The sequence below is a fragment of the Trematomus bernacchii genome, unplaced genomic scaffold (assembly GCF_902827165.1).
Source record: "Trematomus bernacchii unplaced genomic scaffold, fTreBer1.1, whole genome shotgun sequence".
Lineage (NCBI taxonomy): Eukaryota > Metazoa > Chordata > Actinopteri > Perciformes > Nototheniidae > Trematomus > Trematomus bernacchii.
Genome location: NW_022987574.1, coordinates 963,844 through 983,947, shown reverse-complemented (window position 1 = coordinate 983,947; position 20,104 = coordinate 963,844). Strand labels below are relative to the sequence as shown.

The 20,104-nt window shown below is 39.3% G+C and overlaps 1 protein-coding gene across 1 annotated transcript in view; it reads right to left on the bottom strand.

Annotated features, from left to right (window-relative positions):
- Positions 1-613: 613 nt before the first annotated feature.
- Positions 614-20,104, bottom strand: part of LOC117479642 (microtubule-associated protein 4) — a 99,937-nt gene continuing 80,446 nt past the window's right edge. Inside the window, 11 exon segments of the mRNA XM_034126746.1 lie at positions 614-4,970; positions 5,937-6,114; positions 8,120-8,226; positions 8,598-8,679; positions 9,965-10,057; positions 11,368-11,424; positions 11,971-12,281; positions 14,521-14,583; positions 14,685-14,859; positions 17,235-17,486; positions 18,612-19,534. Of these exon segments, the coding sequence (XP_033982637.1) occupies positions 4,963-4,970; positions 5,937-6,114; positions 8,120-8,226; positions 8,598-8,679; positions 9,965-10,057; positions 11,368-11,424; positions 11,971-12,281; positions 14,521-14,583; positions 14,685-14,859; positions 17,235-17,486; positions 18,612-19,534 (2,249 nt within the window). The 3' untranslated portion in view covers positions 614-4,962.

Sequence of the window (20,104 nt, the reverse complement as noted above, 5' to 3'; positions counted from 1 at the left end):
GACGTTACCCTGGTAACTGTCTTCTTCTCCTGAAATTAAGCAGAAACCTAGAGAAAATGTGCGCTACCGCCCCCCAGTGTCCAACACCGGAATAGACCCAAACAGTGTTTATTTGCAGGATGTATTGATACAGATCTATAGATAGAACATAGAATCGGAGGGATGAAACCCTCTTTAATGGTCACACATGCAGAGCACACAGCACACACAGTGAAATGTGGCCTCTGCATTTAACCCATCCTAGCAGTAGGAGCAGTGGGCAGCTATTGTACAGCGCCCGGGGAAAAGACATATAGATAGATAGATGTCAAAACATGTCATTTTAATTAGTTAGAATTCATGTGCTTGAACAAGTGCCATTTGCCTAACTCTTGCAACTTGACCTCATTTCAGATGTTTCTGAAAGAAATTAAACGAAACGGCAATTTCGTCTTCTTGTCTGGTTAATGCCAAATAAACTCTGAAAGAACGACTCAAAGTAGTAGATTAGTGGATTATGACAAAAAGTGTGCATTACCCCACTTGCTAATGCTAGGTTTGCCAAGTTAATATGCAGCAACATACAGTATTTTAACTTTTGTTATCACTTCTAAAAGAAAAGCAACAACACTGATAGTTTTAGTTTATTTTTATTTCATGTTCAATAATCACATCACTAATCAACAAGTAATCACAAAAAACACTGTTTTCCAAACCAAAAAATGAAATTCAAATGAATGAAGAAAACAAAAAACACCAAAAAACAATGAGGAGGTTCTGCAAATGACATAGAAAGTCTACCTAACACATCCCATTGTTGTTTTTCAGCATGCTCTGCAGGTACAGCACGTGTTTATTAGCTAGTGTTACTCTTGCATGAGTGCAGTGGCGGTACATGAAGATCTACAACGCTCCTTGGATAGAATACTGAGGAGCATTTATTACACAAGCAAAATCCGGAAACTACAGGTAGTTAACCTTAAGGATGTGTTAGGGTCTTGTGTGTGTCTCTCCTCGGCAGGTTGCTGCTTTTTGAGTGCTATATGTAGCAGCCATTATGTTTGATATGAAGTACTACTAAATCACAGGCCTACACATCTACCGCTACACTTAGTGCCTGCTTCATCAACAATTTCCCTTTGCCCACTGTCATATACTGTACAGTGTCATGTGTTTCAGGTGCTAGGTTCTTTTATCATATGAACCTCTATAGGTCCTGAAAGAGAAGTTAACCAGGTATTCCCAACATTATTCTTATATCTTAAGACAGGGCTTGCGCTTTGTTGCATGGTTTAATAGTGTGTTGGCATAATTGCCCACTGCATATGTAGTAAAAAAAAACTTGTAATAATGGTTGCAAGTACAATGTTTCTAAATCAAGTTGCCATTACAGCGCAATAATGAAAACATCAGATTTAATGCGATTTTTAAAGACTTTGTAAGTTATGTATTGGGGTTCAAATCTTGTTGTGCAAATCCTTGGGGAAACTCAAGAACACAGTTTGTGAAACTGGCTGTCACACATCTTAATTATAATCCCTTCAACCAATGAGAGCACAACCACCACAAGGCTACAGGAACACAACGATAAATACATATACAAAAGTGTTGCGTCTTTAGTACAATATATCTCAAAAGACATTCTTTCACTTCAGTGGCCCCTTTCTAATGAAAAAGGCAGACCTTTTCAATTCATCATACTAATAATCAGAATAATAGTAATTAAAGTCACGATAAAATGCTTCCTCCCCTTATAACCATTACTGGACAAGCTGTTCTAAACAAACCTTAAAAATCTCTACCCTCCAAAACTCCCGGATGCTGTTGCAGTTCTGTCTTATGTTTATTTTTTGGGCCATAAAGAGTGCTTTAGCAATACAATATACAGGTGTGCAATCTCATAAGTAGTGGTAAATTAAAACTGGGGTTATAGCAAAGCTAAAACATGTTTTTGGACAGGCACAAAGAAAATTGTGATTATGCAACATCCGTGGCAAAAGCAAAGCAATTGATCTATTTAATAACCACTGCTCTTTAAGCAACACTCAATCCTCAACTGTCAGTTGTGAACTCCAACATCTGCTTGTGACCTTTTCAGACTAATTAGAATGTTTTGCCCATTTCGTTAACAAAATTGATTGATGACTGGATGTAAATTCAACTGTTTTGCATGAATGTAGTAAAAAGTGAAAAGTAGTAAATAAATAAAGGCATTATAACTATGTTTATTGCTTTATTCATGTCATCACGCACGACATGTTTTCATCGTTAGGCCATTTACTTTCACTAATTCATATAGGGGTATTTTAGGTCGTAATCAAACACCAGCCTTCCATCACAGTGAACCCTCTTTGATATATTAAAGCATTAAGGTGCAATTTAGTTGAGTCAAAAGCTTCTGTACGAATCATTGCTTAAGTGACAATTTGGATAGGAAAACTGTGTTTTTTCCCTAAAGGGCAGTCGAAATGAGCTTTGGTATTGGTATTTAGCACATTTCCCGAATGAGTCAGAAGAATTTGAATGAAGACACATGCAATGTGTCCATAATACAGATAACAAAAAGTCAAACCAAAAGTTTGCATCATCGGTTGTTCTGACTCAAAATCTTTACTTATTATCAGATTAATTAGCTGGCTTGTGAACATAATGTCACTTTTTGCAACTAAAGAGCCATACTTCACTAGGGAGTTAGTGGAGAGGGAATATTGGACTTACATTCACAAAGTTGAAAGAGAAAAGACTCAAAATAAATGCTTATTTTGCTCTGCGTCTATTGGATGTTAAAAAAGAAAAACATATATCATGACATGTATATTTTGTGTTTACAGCTTCTTTGGGCTGCCCCCAAGTTGCCCCCTAAAAATGATGCAAGGTTCAAGAGATTATATGTTGTGTTCAGTAGCAAAAATGTTTCAAAATTCCTGATGATACACAGCCATACACTATACTCAAAACTGAGCATAGTAGTGATGCAGTTATGTCTGACAAGTTTTACCATGACTTTTGTACGTGATACATCGCTGAACTAAAATACTTCTAATATAATCAAAACTGTTTTCATTTATTTTAGTAAGTTGGAGCCATGCAGTCACTGTATACAAATCTGTGGTAGAATTAATGATGAAACAACAACCATCAGAAACTAGCTCTTCCTCTCCATCGCTGTTAAAAATCACAATTTGAGTTACAACACGTCAGCTATCTAAGTTTGCCCCGAGTTATACATATGGTACCAAACCACAACACTTTGAGTCTTAATGCACAAAGGCTTTCATCTCCAGTATAATCTGACCATGCATTATAAAGGCAATCAGTTGAATACATTGCTACAAGAGAAGAGTATAAAGCCACATCATGTTCCACTGCCAATACTCAAAGAAGGAAAGTGCTGAACAGTTATTTGAGATGTTTGTATTCAGCTAGAGTCAAACAACATGCTACCATAACCCTTATAGAAACACCTGATATTGAACAACAACCATTACTACTACCAGGACAGCTTGATTCACAGAACGTCCTTAAAACCAGGTTAGCCGTAACGTTTTATATCAGTTTTGTGAACTATCATCATTTCTTTGTCTAAGCAGTGTTAGGCGTGAGCCTGCATCATCCTCATTTCTTTTCAGGTAAGAAGGACAGGAGGCACATACAAGACACACAGCTCCTTTAACCTCAGAGACATTTAGACATCGTCCTCATGTCCCTCTGGACTGCATGCTTGGTTAAAGCTATACTTTAGCAAACTTTCTCAATTGCAATTCAAAAACGTTCAGGTTTCCACGTGCAAAGCACACCTCAAATGCGTCTTTTCAACCTCCTAGCAACACCTCTTTTCCTACTTTCTCTCTATCCTTAATGTGTGTCTTTGTTTACAAAAACCTGTGCGTGTTTCCGAGATTTTCAGAATGCTATTGAAAAAAAACAACCGGCCACTGTATTGCTTACGCAGGAAGAGACGTACAATAAATAAATATAAACTTGTTTAAAATCAAGAAACTAGAAGGAAAGAAAGACAGAAATAAGATCCGAACAGTACACCAAAGCTCATTTTTACACCATTTTGTCACTCAAACACATCATCACAAACACAGAGAAAAGAGAGTTAGCTACAGCCTAAAATGATTCAAACAGCCTACTTGTTGTCTAGCTTTTATTGTTTATGGTAATGAGAAGAGAGGAAGTGACTAAGCAGATGAGATGAATTACTATGATGTTATTAAAGCAGACAGTAAGGAGAAGCTATGTGTTTGACAGAAGCCAAAAGGTGAGTCCAAGAGGGTTTCCATGCTGCTCAGTTGAAGTAATCGCTACTTATTTGGTGTGTGAGATGATGGAGGGTAAGAGTACACGCCCAGGCTGTGGGGGGGAAAAGGATCTGAGTGACAACCATGGATCCAGTTCAACTTGGAGAACCAAATATTTGAGAAAACGTTATCCTCTTTTCCCTCCACATAGATTCCCACAGAGGCCCAAGTCTTTAAAGTCACTTCAGTCAAATATAGAGGGGCAAGATGATGAGCTCAGATGTGAGAGAGGAGGCATGAGAACATGGAGTTGATACTAAAGCGGCAGAACTATTGTATGATTAAAACATTTGCAATGACATATCTAAGCGTTTTCCAGGATGGGGGAGTGAAAGGAAAAGATCCCTTTAGGAGCTGCTGCTGGACCTCCCCTCGCATCATCATGGAGGGGTCGGGTGGTGGTAGTGGTGTGGAGAATGGGAGGAACCGTGCGGGTTGGGGTCTGTTGTCGTCCGGGGGGGGGGGCCGGCCAGGTGATGATTTCGGCGGCGTGGTCCGTGCGAGAGCGAGCATTCTCGCGGAAGTTGAGCTTGAAAACACTCAATCTGCAGCAGAAAGGTTAGAAAGAAAGTGGTAGAGGAAAGGGGGGAGGAGGTAAGGGAGGGAGGAAGACAAAAAATATAGAGGGTGGTATTGTTGGGGGGGTTGAGATGAGGGGGGCAGAGGGATTGTAGAATTAGATGCCTGCAAGATAAGAAGTCGAAAGATGATGGTGTGATCAGAGGTCTTTGGACTGGAGACAACATGATGCATACAGCACAAACACATATAGGTTCACACACACACACACACACACACACACACACACACACACACACACACACACACACACACACACACACACACACACACACACACACACACACACACACACACACACACACACACACACACACACACACACACACACACACACACACACACACACACACACACACACACACACACACACACACACACACACACACACACACACACACACACACACACACACACACACACACACACACACACACAGAGAGAGATGGTGAAAGTACACACATCCTTTACTCAAGTAGAAGTACAGATGCTCGTGCTTAAAAATACTCTGGTAAAAGTAGAAGCAGACTAAACTTCTTCACTCAAGTAAAAGTACAGAAGTATGGGCTTTGAAATGTACTTAAGTAAAAAGTACCCATAACTAACTGACCTTTCTTTATATTAATAAAACAATCATGTCATTGTTAGCTAATGAATGTTTCGATGCTTTTGAAGTTTTCATTGGTCCCTCTTCTTTAGAGAAAACCAGGAAATGATGGATACACGGATCGTGTTCAAATCAATAGGCACGCAATGACTCTAAATAATAATGATCACCCCACCAAACGCAGATTAAAACTAAAGTAACAAACCTGTTTTGAAAATCTAAGAAGTAGAAAGCACAGGTCTTTGTGTTAAAAATGTAAGAAGTAAAAGTAAAAAGTCGTCAGAAATAAGTAGTGGAGTATTTGTACTCTACTTCCCACCTCTTCACACGCAATTGATCTCAGTCAGGGGAGGAAAAGTAATCTCCTCTTGCTAGACAGCATGCAATGTTTCAGGCGTTTGGATATTGCTGGGCTTCATTCCATGTCTCCTTCTCCCGCAGCAACATGGCTGACACACACTCACTTGTCTCTGGGATGCGTGCGTCCAGAGCCTGGAGACCCTCATTATCACAGGGGGGCCCCTCCTTCAGACCATTCTCCCGGGCAGCAGGGCTCCCTTCCTGCCCCGGCTCCGGGCCTGGGGCTGCGGTGCCGCTCATGGGGGTCCCGTTCCCCTCTGCTGGGTCCTGGGCTCCCTCCGCCTAGAAACACATAGCAGGGCGTGTCAATGGGTTGGGATGGGGGTTGAACAACCTGGATCTCATGTTATTACATTTGGTACCTTTTGTGAAAGACAGATTCAAGTTCTGTATTTGGTTATTTCCAAAAATTGATATTTTTAAATTAATTTATTAGGATAAACCCCTTGAGATGCACCAGCTCGTTTTGAAGGTGTCCCGACAAAAGCAACGTCAGACATTAAAAAAAAAAAAAAAAACTGAACAGAAAACAAACAAAATAACAGAAAGCAAAGCACAACAAACAATAACAAACCATGTAAAGTCTGTTCAATTAAATTCATGAACATCACAATAGTCCATAATCGGAAGTATTAGTTGAGAAGCAATTTTCTTAGGGACACTGAACGTAAAAGATTGCGAATGCGATGTAAGACTGATTCCATAATTTTCTTTTGATAATACATGATTTATATGCAATTTAAATGAAAGTTCAGAGTCTAGCCATACACCAAGAAAACTGGTGGGACAGATGTCTGGCTAAAAGTATTAAAACATGAAGAGCTAGACCAAGTTGAAGGGAGATGGGATAACAAACAAATATTTGTTAAAATGTTAGAATGAATGCAATGATAGAAAGCAAAATCGTAAATTCAACATCAACATGTCAAATAAATATACATTTCTCATGGACCACAACCCCTCTGCATGATAAAGCAATATCATGTATTAATAATAATATATATCTGTAAAAATAGACTTCAGTTAGAACTTATTAGAGAGCTATCACAAAGATAACAGCTTGCTTAGACAGGTTAATATGGGAATGCTATTTTTAGCGGTTGATTATGCATCTTCACCGGGTTGGAGGGTGCACATTATGGGTGAAACCGTGTGTGAAGATGAGAATGTGAGTTAAGGATGGGGTCATGAAACAATAAAAGCTCAGAGAGGATGAGGGAATAGGTCACTTCATCATGTATTGTCTCTCTATAAGTTTCTCGGTGATTCAAATCCTTTTTGAAATGTTTCATATTTTAGAAATCTCTGAACGTCATGTCAACCGTTTCTCTGTATGCCTGTATGCCTGTCTCCTCTCATTCTCTCATTCTCTCTCTGCGTGTTTTTGACAGGGCCGAGCGGAGCTGTGCCCTGCAGGGAGGTATTCAGACATTTTTTAAACAGATGGACAAAGATCAGGAGAAAAGGGGCCGTTTGCAGGTTCAGATGAAAAGGTTGCAGGATGCCACAGATGGTTTATGACAGGCTGTCATCAGTTATTGAAGCTTGAAGCCACCCATCTTTTAGTTTATGAACACAGTGGTGGAATGTGCACGAAAAGCTTAAAACACCTGAAGTAATAGTGCTGCATAGGTTCTGAGATGGATACACTTTTTGCCAGTTGGAACAGGTTTGAACTTTCTTCATATTTGTATTTCTTCTGGGATCTTCTCACTGGTTAAGAGTGGGCGGAACTCTTTTAGATAAAGGTGAACGTTGTTAGATATTTATACATGAATGTTACAAAAAGTATCTCTAGTTTCTCTTTTAACAGCAGAGCTATTACTTTAATGACAAAAGGTACGTAAAACCTTTTCAGATACAGATTGAAGACTGAGATTTGTCTCATTATTGGCAGTGGGTCACAAACCTATGTTTATAGGAGGAAGTAAATAATGCCCTAAAGGACTGCTTTCATTGCCTCAAAAGCATTTAATGTAAATAATAATAAAGAAGTTGTCATTGAAATGCACACTGTGTTGCCATAATGACTAACTCAAGCAGGTTGCAATTATGCATAATGTGTAATGACTGTTATTAAAAGCAGTAAGTGTATTTGAATTTTAACTTGCCAATGTACTGTGAAACCGGATTTATCTTTATTGTGATTGGCTGGGTTATTAAAGTGCTTCAATTGCAGTGCCCTGATCTGCTTTTCCACTATACAGGAATATAATATAAACAGTTTAAAGTTAACAGACAGACAAACTGTGTGCAGACTGTAAGATGTCCCCCATAATAATCTCACCTTCATGTCTCCTCCAGCAGGGGAATGGCTCAGGTTGTCCATGGAGCCCACTTTGGCCTTTTCCCTGAAGCTCACCTTCTGGGACTCGACCTTTACAACGCCACCGCCTGCAGCACACAGAAACATTGTTATTATGATAGCTAAATACTCATGCAATACACAGGCATGGATACAAGCTTTTCAATGTTATGACCATGTGCAAAACAGATCCAGCTTCTATACAGCCTTCTTTATGTCAAGTCACTAATCTTGTTTATTTGACTGTATATTGCCATACATATTTGGCACCTGTATAATGATTTCAAGATCCACTTAATAAGACAGGGGGTCAAAGTTGAATCAAAACCTCACCCAAACATTATATACTTTACGAAAGACTGATATCATTTTTTCATCTAGGTCCGTCTAACAGCTTATGAGCATTTTACGAAGGGATGGATTAAATGCAATAGGGTAAAAACTACATTTCCCAGCTCACCAGGTTTGTACTTGATGTTGTCCTTGGAGCCGCACTTTGATGTCACCTTACTCAGATCCACCTTCTTGTTGAGAATCTGCACCTGCCAAATGTCACACAAGCCTTAAGTGTTAAAACGTTATACAGAGATCCCTCGATGGTTTCATTTTAGGGGCTATTCCTTCTTCAGCTGCAATAAAAGCACCATTGACACATTAATCACCACCATCACGATGCAACAAGTGGTGGAACACAATCTGCTGATTGTATCTGGATGTTATAGAAAGTAGAATTCAGGTTTTTGAACACTATCTTGAACACACTTTCTTTGACGTCTATAATGCATTATAAACCATATTTGAAGTACTGCATAAATAAAACTATAAGCACTAATATTGTATCACTGATCATAATGCTTTCTAACAATTATTTTAACACCTTATTAAACTTTATATAATGACTTATAAGGTCAAGTATCATAATATTGTATAATTACTGGTCATTCGCATACAGGACTATAGTGTAGTATAATTCCAATAGTTTAAATGGCTTTTAATAAGTGTGATAAAGCATCATAATAATATCATTAATACACCCGAGGGGTCATTGTGTGAACAGCAATGTTGATACTTGACCTCATATGTAGTTATAAAAGTCTTTGTCATCAAGCATTATCCCTTTTTACAAGTGCTTATCATTTTAATTATATTAGGGATAACAGCACATAAATATATAAGTATATTTCTAATGCATTATATACATGAAAGTGTGACCACAAATCTATTTCAATATCTTAAGAAGTAAAACAATTTTAGACGTGTTCTGTAAAGATGGCAGGAACACCACGCTGCAGAAGGTGAGAAAAAAGCCAGAAAATAAAGAGAAAGCATAATATCAAGAGTTCCCAAATGTACCTGTTTGTGATGATACTCTCCTCAGAAACAGACAATCTTTACCACGAGCCAATCAGAGGCCAGTGTTGATTGTTTGCTAGTTTATTAATCGTTTTTAGTAAGTTAGTGAGAGGGCAAGACAACACAGGAGGGGTTAAAGGAGCAAGGGGGTGTGCAGCGGGTTCTGGGGAAGGGCTGATACATCAGGCTTGCTAGCATGCTGTCCAAAAATCCCCTAAACTTCTAAGAGAGCAGAGAGAAAGTGTTGGCGGCCATAAGTACTGTAGCTTGACTTTAAGAGCTACCTTAACTTTTTTTAAAAGCTGTACAGACTGTACAACTCACTCAGGTTGGAAGTGATTTGAGCGCTCTTTGATTTGGGCAAAATAGAGATGAAAATACAATATTTATTCCATGCTCTGTTCCCTAAAGCCACGTTATTTGACTGATTGGCCAATGCTTATGAGCTCTGCTTGTAGGCCAGGCTGTACTTACTTTCCCTCCACCAGGAACATGCTTCATATTGTCCTTGGAGCCCAACCGTGAGGAGACGTGGCTAAAGTCCAGCTTTTTGGATACAATGTGAACCTATATGGAACCAGCATAGCAGCAAGAGGGAAAATAGAGGAAAGCAAGGGAGTGGGGGGGAAGGGGTGACACCAGAGGAAGTGAAAGAAAGGTTAAAGCAATAGAAAAAGAGAAAAGATTACAGAAAAGGGTAGAAAAGGAGAAGGGAGAATAGATCACCATAACGGGCAGGGTTAGAAGGACAGAAGGATGAAGCAAGGTTCACCTGGGAAACACTGAACACGCCTAAAAACATTTGAACTATCTTAGGTGCGCTTGATATTAACTGCTGGGAATGTAAGCAGTCTTGTGTTGCCACATGAATAGCGACAGTGACAGAAATCCAAAGGAAGGTATGAAAATCAGGTCTGGTAAAAACCAAATATCACAATTCCACACGTAAACCTCTTTTATAGAGCAAACACATGCAATCACACACGAACATTAACCGGTTGACACACAGTGAGTAGTGGCAAACATTAATACTTTAGTTCAATGACAGGTTAGACTGCTAGAAGTAACAAAACAAACCCCAGGCAGAAAACTTCTAGAATTTAGAAGTAATAATAGTAAAGCTCATTGCTTGTTTGTCGTTTCCATAAGACACAGACACACAAACACACATTCTCTCCACACAGTCACAGAGTTCTCAGCTGTGGACCACAAGTGATGGCCCTGATCCCAAGGGTCCTACCAGCAGGGGTCACCAGTGCAGCCTGTTGTGTGTGATAGAGAAGCCCCCCTGCTGTAGTTATGCAACATCTACCAACTTCAAAAATGTAGATATGGAGTGCACCGACTTCAGAATAATATTGTATATTATTGGAACTGTTGACTTATTTTCATGAAAGTGACCAACTGCAGCTAGCTGTTACTACTTTGGTTTGAAAGGAAAACACTGTATTTAGTTTTAGCACTGAACTACAGTAGGTGGATTGGTTTAGTTTAAGGACTTTTTAAAATGATTTTCCATTCATCAACACCTTAACATCATTGGATACCTCCAGGTAACAACACTTGGAATTGAAAGTTGTTTTTGCCAAACTGAGTACCCTGGAAGTAAAGTAGAAAAGCCCTAGTTTGCCTTAAATAGAAGAGCTATTTTGCAAGATACATTAATTCAATTTGATCCTAGAAAGACATTAAATGGTTTTAAAATATAATAGCACATGGTCAAAAGCCCTCAGTAGAGCTATTCACATTAAACCAACCAAAAACATGTGTTGAAAAGAAAATAGCAAAAATATGTATGAACAGAACCAACAAAAGAGAAGAGAGGGGTGGGAGTTGGATGTTGTGGTGAGGTTGGGGAGGATGAGGAGGGGACTCACTTTGCCTTGGCTTGTATCTTTGGAGAGGACGCCTCTGCTCTGAGAGGCAGATGGCACCTGGGGAGACAAGCCCACCCGGGGTCAACAACAAAAACAAATGATAACAACACGCAGGAGGAGGAGGATGCCATGCAGGAAGAGGTGCAGGGAATTATGTATGTGGACAGAGGATCAAATACAGAAATCAAAGCTTAACATGGGTGAAATGGTACTAAATAGACATGCAGAGGATTGACTTATGCTTGATATGATATGACTTATTGCTTGGTTTTACAAGCAAGTGACAAAGCCAATAACAATGAGAAAGAAGGTGCGGAAAAATCTAGTGAGGTGAAATAACCTTGTACATTATGCTAACATGTTGATAGCTGGTTATATATACACTATGGATAGTGGTACGTTCACTCTGGTTATTATTTCAAGAGAAGAGCTTCAGAAAGAAGTTTGAAGAGTAAGTGAGGGCCACAGGAAGCCACTGGTGCAGGTTAAAAAGGCCTTCAGATCACCTAAAACGTTAGTCAAGGGGGGGGGCCAGTGTCAGAAAACACGTGATTAGAAGCAAAACACTCATGTAATTATGAAAGCTGCAGTTGGAGGACCTACCTTCCCTCCTCCAGGCTGGTGCTTCATGTTGTCAGTGGAGCCAATCTTAGAGCGGACGTTACGAATGTCGGGGGCCGGGGCTGTCCCGGGGCGGGCAGCGGTCCTAGAGGTGGAGGTGGTGGTGGTAGTTGAGGAAGTGGTCCGGGAGGTACGCGGCACCAAGGGCTTCTTCTCTGGTGCTGTGCCAGTGGTGGAGGAGGAGGAGGGGGCCGGTTTGGCTGCTGTGGGTCGGGTGCGAGGTGCAGCGAGGGTGGAAGTAGTGCTGCGGGTGGTGGAGGTGGTGGTGGTGGTCTTGGGCTTGGTGGGGTCGGCTAGTAGAAATGGAGTGGGAGAGTTATTCAAAGCTTTATAGAGCTTTATTGTAAATTAGATAAATTATTTTTGAACGGTCTTACTTAAAGGTCTCCTAATTACTATTTTTAGGCATATATTACAGATATATAAAAAACATGTTTATGAAGTGTTTTGCTCAAAATACCAAACAGATCACCCATCATAGCCATGCATCATACCCCTCTATTTCAGCCCTGTTAGAGAATTGCTGATTCTGAGCTTTGGAAAAAAAAAGAAAAAAGAGAGGAGAGCTCATACAGGAGAATTCTACCCAGATACTCATCTAAACGCTGCCGTGATTAAACACCATATTATGTTCCAAACCACATCAAGGATTATTTCTGAAACAGCGTTAGCTCTGAGTGTTAGCGATGCTTGCTAATAAATACAGACCATATTACTTCCAAAACACGTCGCGCATTGTTTCTGATACAGCAACGTTTCTGATAGGGCCGTGGGTGTAAAGCCAGCCCACATTTTGTGCGTGTAAAGCAACCCCATACAGATGAGAAAAATATCCCAAACTGTGATGTGCTTAGAACGAGCAAGGTTTTATGTATTCAAGGCATACTGACACAACCACTGTAAATACATCCTGTCTGTCATTTACAGTCAATCCCCTGACAAATAAGTTAGCCAAAAAAGGAGAGTAAATAAACTAAATATATAAAAATAAGACAGAGATGGAGAGCAGACTAGATATCAAAACAAAGGCAAACAGAGAGAGTATCATCACCAGTGCACCTTTGAAAGGAATACCATTTCTTTCCTGTGGGTTTTAGTGAATACTTTTCAGCATCCTTCCCCTCAGCCTGCTAAACCACAAGGCACTTGAAAATGTGTCAATTCATATTCACTTTGCTACATGTCAGCTTTTTCTTCAGAGTGCTGCATATGTCCTGCTGTCCCTGAGAGCCTTTGGTATATCTCCAGCTCTTGTTAAGACGTGTTTAATTGAGGAAATCCTCCCGCTGTATCAGCAGGAGCTTCAAACTCCTGTCAACAGCGAGGGGACAGTAATCCACTGACTGCTGCGGTGAAGGGTTTTAACTCTCCAGGGCCGTTCAGCAATAAAGCCTCTCTCTCTCTGTGAGCCTACCCAGCATTGTCATGCTTGGACAGTGTGTGCTGCAGTGTCACACTCCTGCTGACAGCTCTCCTGTTGCCAAAATGTAAACTAATCTGTCGACAGTAAAGCTGTAACTGTGTATGACGAGAGAGCGGGGAGGTAAAAATGAGGAAAAGGATTACAGATGAGGAGAGTGAAGAACAAAGAGGACCAGAAATATATGCAGAGAGCAAAGTCACATAGGAAGAGAGAGCTCTGCGGTGGGAGGTCAGAAATATTGGCACCGGTAGAGATTTTATTAAATACTAAATTCTAACTCCTATTGAGATAATGGTCCTGATTGTGGCTATGTAAAAGTCACATAGATCTTGGCAATTACTTATTATGTGAAACATATTGGAAAAGTAACTCACAACAAGGGATGTAAAGAGGTTATGATCACTGGAAGTAGAGGTGAAAGTAGAAAAACAATGTTGCAATTCTAAACTTCTAAATAAAAATAAGTAAAAAATAAATGCAGTGTATGACACATGTTAACTAATGTCACTAACTATATGATGATCATTAGTGAAAAATATAATATATATATTTTTGTGGGGTAATTGTACTGAAAATTACCAAAAGCTGTACAGTATAGGACTCTAGTCTAATGTAGTGCAATTATGTTATTTAATTACTTTTTTTTTTACTCGTTATCAACTGATTTTGCATAGAATTGACATATTGTGCCGTATCAAAAAAATATCCTTTTTATAATTTTGATATTGATCAAACCAACCTTACCATATTGGCTAATTCATTAGAAAAAACAAAGGAATTAAAAAAATAAAGCATTTGAGTTAGTAAAAAAAAGTCAAATTCACACACTGCAGACACATGATACGTTTTTTTTTGGTAGTATGCAGTTTGCACTAGGAATAGTTACAACCAGACACGTCACAATGTTTTAAAATGTTGTCATAACAGAGGGGTCATGAGATATATACTGTATGTAACTTGACATGTATCTTTTGTTCAAGTACATGTGTTATTTAAATGAGTCTCTTTCTGTGCTTTAATGACATTTTACAGGCAGATAGTAGAGAGAGTATTTTTTGACTGCTTTCTGTTTTTGTATGTTCTGACAGGTGAAGGGAGTGCATTTGTACCTGCAGATGTCTTTACAGTGCCGGGCTTCTTCTCCTCTCCTGGTTTGCTGTCTGTCTTGGAGGCTAAAAAAACAGATGGTGATGCACAAAAGCACAGAGATAAAAATACTGAGCATCAAAACCTTATGTGTGTACAAGAATCTGTGTGTGCATCTCTGTCATACCCAGAGGCTTTCTGGCTGCGGTGGTAGGAACGGTGCGAGTAGACGCTGTCGTGCGCACTGATGAAGCAGTTTTACTGGCTGCTGTGGTAGCAGTTCCATTTTTGGTGGCAGTTGTGGAGCCTGTTGAGGAGGCAGTGCTAGGCTTTGGCACAAGGGGGCGCCTCTCTGTGGTTGTCTGAGGAGAGGGAGACAAATAAAAACACCAGGGATGTCAGGTGAGGAAGATTTATGAATGAAAGCATTTTCAGCATGAGCAAATGCTACAAATCGATCAAAAACCATCAACAACAAATCATATTCTGTTAGCGGTAACATGAGTAATAAAACATATATCTGTAAATGATATACTATCTTGTATTTACTTGCAATATTTTAACTATTTGATCTGTTTTATTGTGTTGCACTGTTGGAGGAGACTGTGACCTAAGATTTTCATTGATATATCTACACTGTAGCTATGTACACATGACAATAAAAGCCTTGAATCTTAAATCTTATGTATATACAGTATATTATAAGCCTATATTCCTGCTACTGCAGTATCTTTGACCTTTTTAAAGAACATTTTAATTATCCAGGATTGTGTATATTGTTTATAGCTATTGATATACTATTTTTCATTTTCATTTTAGTTTTAATAACTTTTCCACTTTTAAGTATCTGTGTTTTACTGTTGAGCACACTGGTCCTGTAACAAAAACATGTTGTTGGTCTGGCTCCTGTCATCAGTTCAGGCAAATGTTCAGTGACTTTACAGAGGAATTCAGGTCAAAAATGTGCGTGATACATGTAGATGCTACTTGACGATTGCACACAACATTCAGCAGCAGATTTCCCCTCATAACCCTACGATGATGCCACGCTCCACATACAGCTGAGCCATCCTGCAACAAGCTAGCCGCTCTGCACTGAGTCACCCTGCAGCCCTGAGCGCTGCGCTGGGAGGCTAAATAAAGGCTGCTAATTCTTCCGTTGTGGTGTCACACTGGTTGTAGTGTTAAGAAAAGGCAACCGAGCTCGAAAAAGGGGACATAAAGTTATCAATGACTGTACTAACAAAAAGTCAACTTTAGAGATTTGTGCTTGAAGCAGACAAGACCTGCAGCCCAATTAATATAATATTTATCCAGTGACAAATCCCAAATAAAAACAAAACATTTTAAGGGCATATTCATCTGTTTTAGAGACAAAATGCCCCCATGCATGAAATGAACCAGGAACGTTGCATTATGGTGGTAAATTATCCAGAATGCTGTGCAGAAATCAAATGCAAAGATATAATAAAAAAGAGTGTTGATAAGCAAGCAATGACATTTTGTTGTGTTACTAAATAATGTACTTATGTTGACAAAACTACAAGCTAAGAATCTGTCTTGGTCATTCAGTCATTCCGCATGGTCTTCCTCAGCAGGTGAATTTGATATCATTGATCGGGGGTGTGAACATTTACATTTTTGTGTGCACTTTAGGACTTTTTAGGACTCATGTATTAGGTTAATTGAGTATCTGTATTGAACTAAAAGTCAGGTGCTACAAATTGAAATCTCCAGAAGGGCTACTCAATGGAACTCGTGTTGCCATTGTTTCGTTACCTATGGTTTCCAAGGTCATTAAGATGTTTTCAATCAAAAAATGTACTTATACTTAATATCATAATTATAAGCCATTAATAGAAACAGCAGTTGTGGAAACACCATAGTGGATGTTTACTGTATCCTCGCCTACAATAATACATGCTCTTATGGACCTTTACTTGATTGATTGTTGCCACACAATGTTAATTACTTCACTATTAAAATGGCAGGCTTATTAGAAAATGAAAAACTCATGAGCCTTTTGTAATGACTTTGTTATGTCTGTTGTTTCAAGTTTGTAAAAGCATGTGAGATGGAGAAGAATAAACAGCGACTAAAGGCATCTTAAAGACAACATGTTTACATTTTAGCTTCGACATGATACATCAATTAATACATCTACTCATGAAAAACATCAGCTACAACTTATAAACAAATTGTAAATATAATGTATGCACCTTGTACTGCTCACCCTCGAGATGCGCCCTTTCAGGATTCATCAGATTTCCCTTCAATAGTGTTTTATTGTCACAGTTTATGGATTTTTTATCTCCACGGTCTACTGTATATTTTCTACTTTTTAATGCTGTTTAAATTCAATTTTGAGATGTTTAAATGTCTAGTGTTGTTTATTTCTACTCTTTAATTTTTACTTGAGTGCAATGCCTTGTTTTGTTGTTTTCTATGCTGCTGCGACGCAAACATTTCCTAATTTGGGACCAATAAAGTACCTCTTATCTTATCTTTCTCTTTTTTGAAATACTCAATTGTGAGTCTGTTTTAAAAGGCATGAGGCACTGGGATCAGATGTTCAGAAACTCGATTTTGTGAGCCACAAATTAACAAAAGCTACGCATGTAACCATGGTTAAACAATGGTTGGTTAGCGTCTTTATCCTTGATCCAAACTCATTAGATGAAAGTCTCTGTGACTCATTCTGCATCCTTTGACGGACACCCTGTCAGCTGAATCTTACCTTGGGCCTGACATCACGTGCAGTGGTGGAAATGGAGGATGCAGGGCGGCTGGTGGAAGTGGTGGAGGGCCGCTTGGCACCAACAGCTGCTGTGGTTGGTGCCTTGGCTGTGGTTGTTTTTCTATCTAAGATGGAGGTGTTGGTGGAGGAGGATGAAGGGCGCTTAGGAGTGGCTGTGAGTGGACCACCAGTAGCCGATGTACTTGGGCGTGTTTTAGCAGCGGCGCTCAGTTTGGTTGCCCCGACAGCAGGCTGATGACCAAAACATTCAGGAGCAATGGAGGGCAAAATAAGGAGGGAAAGCAAAGGAAAGAAACCATAAGGAAAATGGAGGATAAAAACTAAGCAACAAAAGTAGCATTATACTCATAAATTATAAATTAAAATGTAGGAACATAATAAAAGGTATTGGGTTCCACAGTTACCTTTATGACCTTCCATACTGCACTAATACAGTAGGTATAAAGAAGCAGTAGCAGAAGCTTAGCAGCATGCACGATGAATGGCTTTTTCCGTGATTTAAACCCACCCTTAAAATCATGCTTGATTTCCGAAATACATATTGTCCATCAATTACCCATTACAAGAAAAAAGTTAACCACCTTTAACTAGGGTGTAAAAACAAAGCAAATTAAAGTGTGTGTGGATTCATCAAATACCTGATTGCAGTAACATATTTGAATTTCCGTTAAATACAGTACAAATTGCAAACAAAGTAATTATGTAAGACCATTTTCATATATGTATTTACTCAAGTGTGGGTAGGGTGGCTGTGAGTTGTTGAACAGTCTGACTGTCAGCGTCAAGAACGTTTGTATGTGTATAAAATGTTAATGAATAATAGATAACATTATAGATAATATTATATGTGTTTACTAGTTTTAAATACATTTATAAACAGGTTTAAACCTGATGTATAGCCGTACAAACAGTAAAACATGTAAAAATCTATCAAATCAAGCCAATAAATAAATACCCTTGTTCTGCTTTTTCTAGTAACTTTCTCATCACTTATAAATGCACATGCCTAATTGATGAAATTTAACTTTGTAAAGGTACAACCTCAAACACCACCTGTACTGATGCAAGACAACTGGAAAAAGCATGGTTTACCGGGAAAAACAGTTGTCATGGTGTGAAATGTTGATTTTTCTACTCTACCTTATAACTCATTGTGTCCATCATAAAAATGTGAAGTTATAAGCTGTCCAGCATCTGCTTGCCATAGAAAACAAACCGTGTCTGTATCATTTCTTACATACAGTAGGAGCAAGTTTTAGTCTGGTGTGTCAAAATAGGGTATCAGTCTCAGCCATGGTTGTTTTGAGTATAGACTCGTACAGTATCTGTGTGTCAGTGCATCGGGGGGGCTCCTACCTTGGGTTTCTTGTCTGCCAGGTCTCTGCTCAGTGGGGCGCTGCTTCCATTTGTTGCAGGTTTTGCTTTTTTGGCCTTGTCTCCTACATCTGTTTTTGCAGTCTTGTCCTTCTTGTCATCCTTTTTCTCCAGAACCTTCTTGTTGGCCTGTATTTTGTCCTGCTTCTCTTCCTTATCGCTCTTCTTCGTTGGTGTTTCTACCTTGTCGTCTTTTTCTGTCTTCTTGGCTTTGTCTGCCACTTCTTTCTTGGTGTCTTCCACCTCAGGGGACGTCTTTGTCTCCACGTCAGCCTCCTTCTCCAGCTGGTCGGGTGTCTGCAGTTGTTCTGCGGTCTTCTCCATTTTGTCCATCTGCTGCTCTTTGCCATCCTTCATCTTGGTTTTCTCATTCTTCTCTGTGTTTTTATTCTCGGTCTTCTCTTCCATTTTGGACTTTTCATTTTTGTCCACATTCTCTGTCACTTCTACTTTCCTCTCTACTGCTTCTGTCACCTTTACTTTCTCTGTCTTGTCGTCTTTCGCTGTCTTTGCCAATCTATCTGGTGATTCTTCAACCTTATTCATTTTATCTTCTTTTTCCTTCTGTTGCATTGGCTCCACTTTCTCCGTCTCTTTCTTTCTTTTTTCTTCCAGCTTTTCTGCCTCTGTCACCTTCACTTTGTCGGTCTCTTTCTCTGCTTTAACCTTTTCTTCCCCCTTTATTTCGTCCTCTTTCTCCTTCACCTTTTCTGCCTCTTTCTCTTTCTCTTTTTGTGTCTCCGTTTGTTTTTCCTTCTCCATCTCTTTCTCTGCTGGAGTATCACTGAATTCCACCTTCACGCTTTTACGCTCATCTTTATCCAGAGGATCGAACAGGTCAACCTTCTTTACATTGTCCTCCATCTTCTCTCCAATCTCTGCCTTCTCCATCTTGTCCGATTTTACTGAAAAGAAAAAGTAAAATAAATAAGAAATGTCATAATTAAATTGGTCTAAAATTCATGGTTCTTCAACAACTAAATAGGTTGAAAACCAACAAACTCATTCAGGAAGTGATTTGTCCATAAACATATTATTTCGAACACTAAGAGGATTTAGAAATTCCTCAACATTGGATAGGAAAGGACCATTTTGTCTGCACAGAACCCTTTAATTCTCTTTGCAGTTTTCCTGTACGGTTCACTGAAGCAATACTTGTCTCTCCCCTGTGGAGAACGACAAGGTGTGTAAAGTGACTCAGTAAAGATATAACACTGTCCTCGGCATTCAAGCATTTCAAATGTGTTTTTATAAAAGGCCACAATAGATGAGATTGCTACGACATCCTCTCTCATTCATCTTTCCTGTTTTTCACAATCTGTCCTCCAATCTCTTCTGTCAAATACCATCTGATGAGACAGAAATAGCCTATAATGAAAACGATCTCTTCCTGTTGCCAAGGATGCAGATGCAAGCAGTACAACATGCATCCATAGGACACATCAAATCATCTCTAGATCAGGATGTTCATGAAG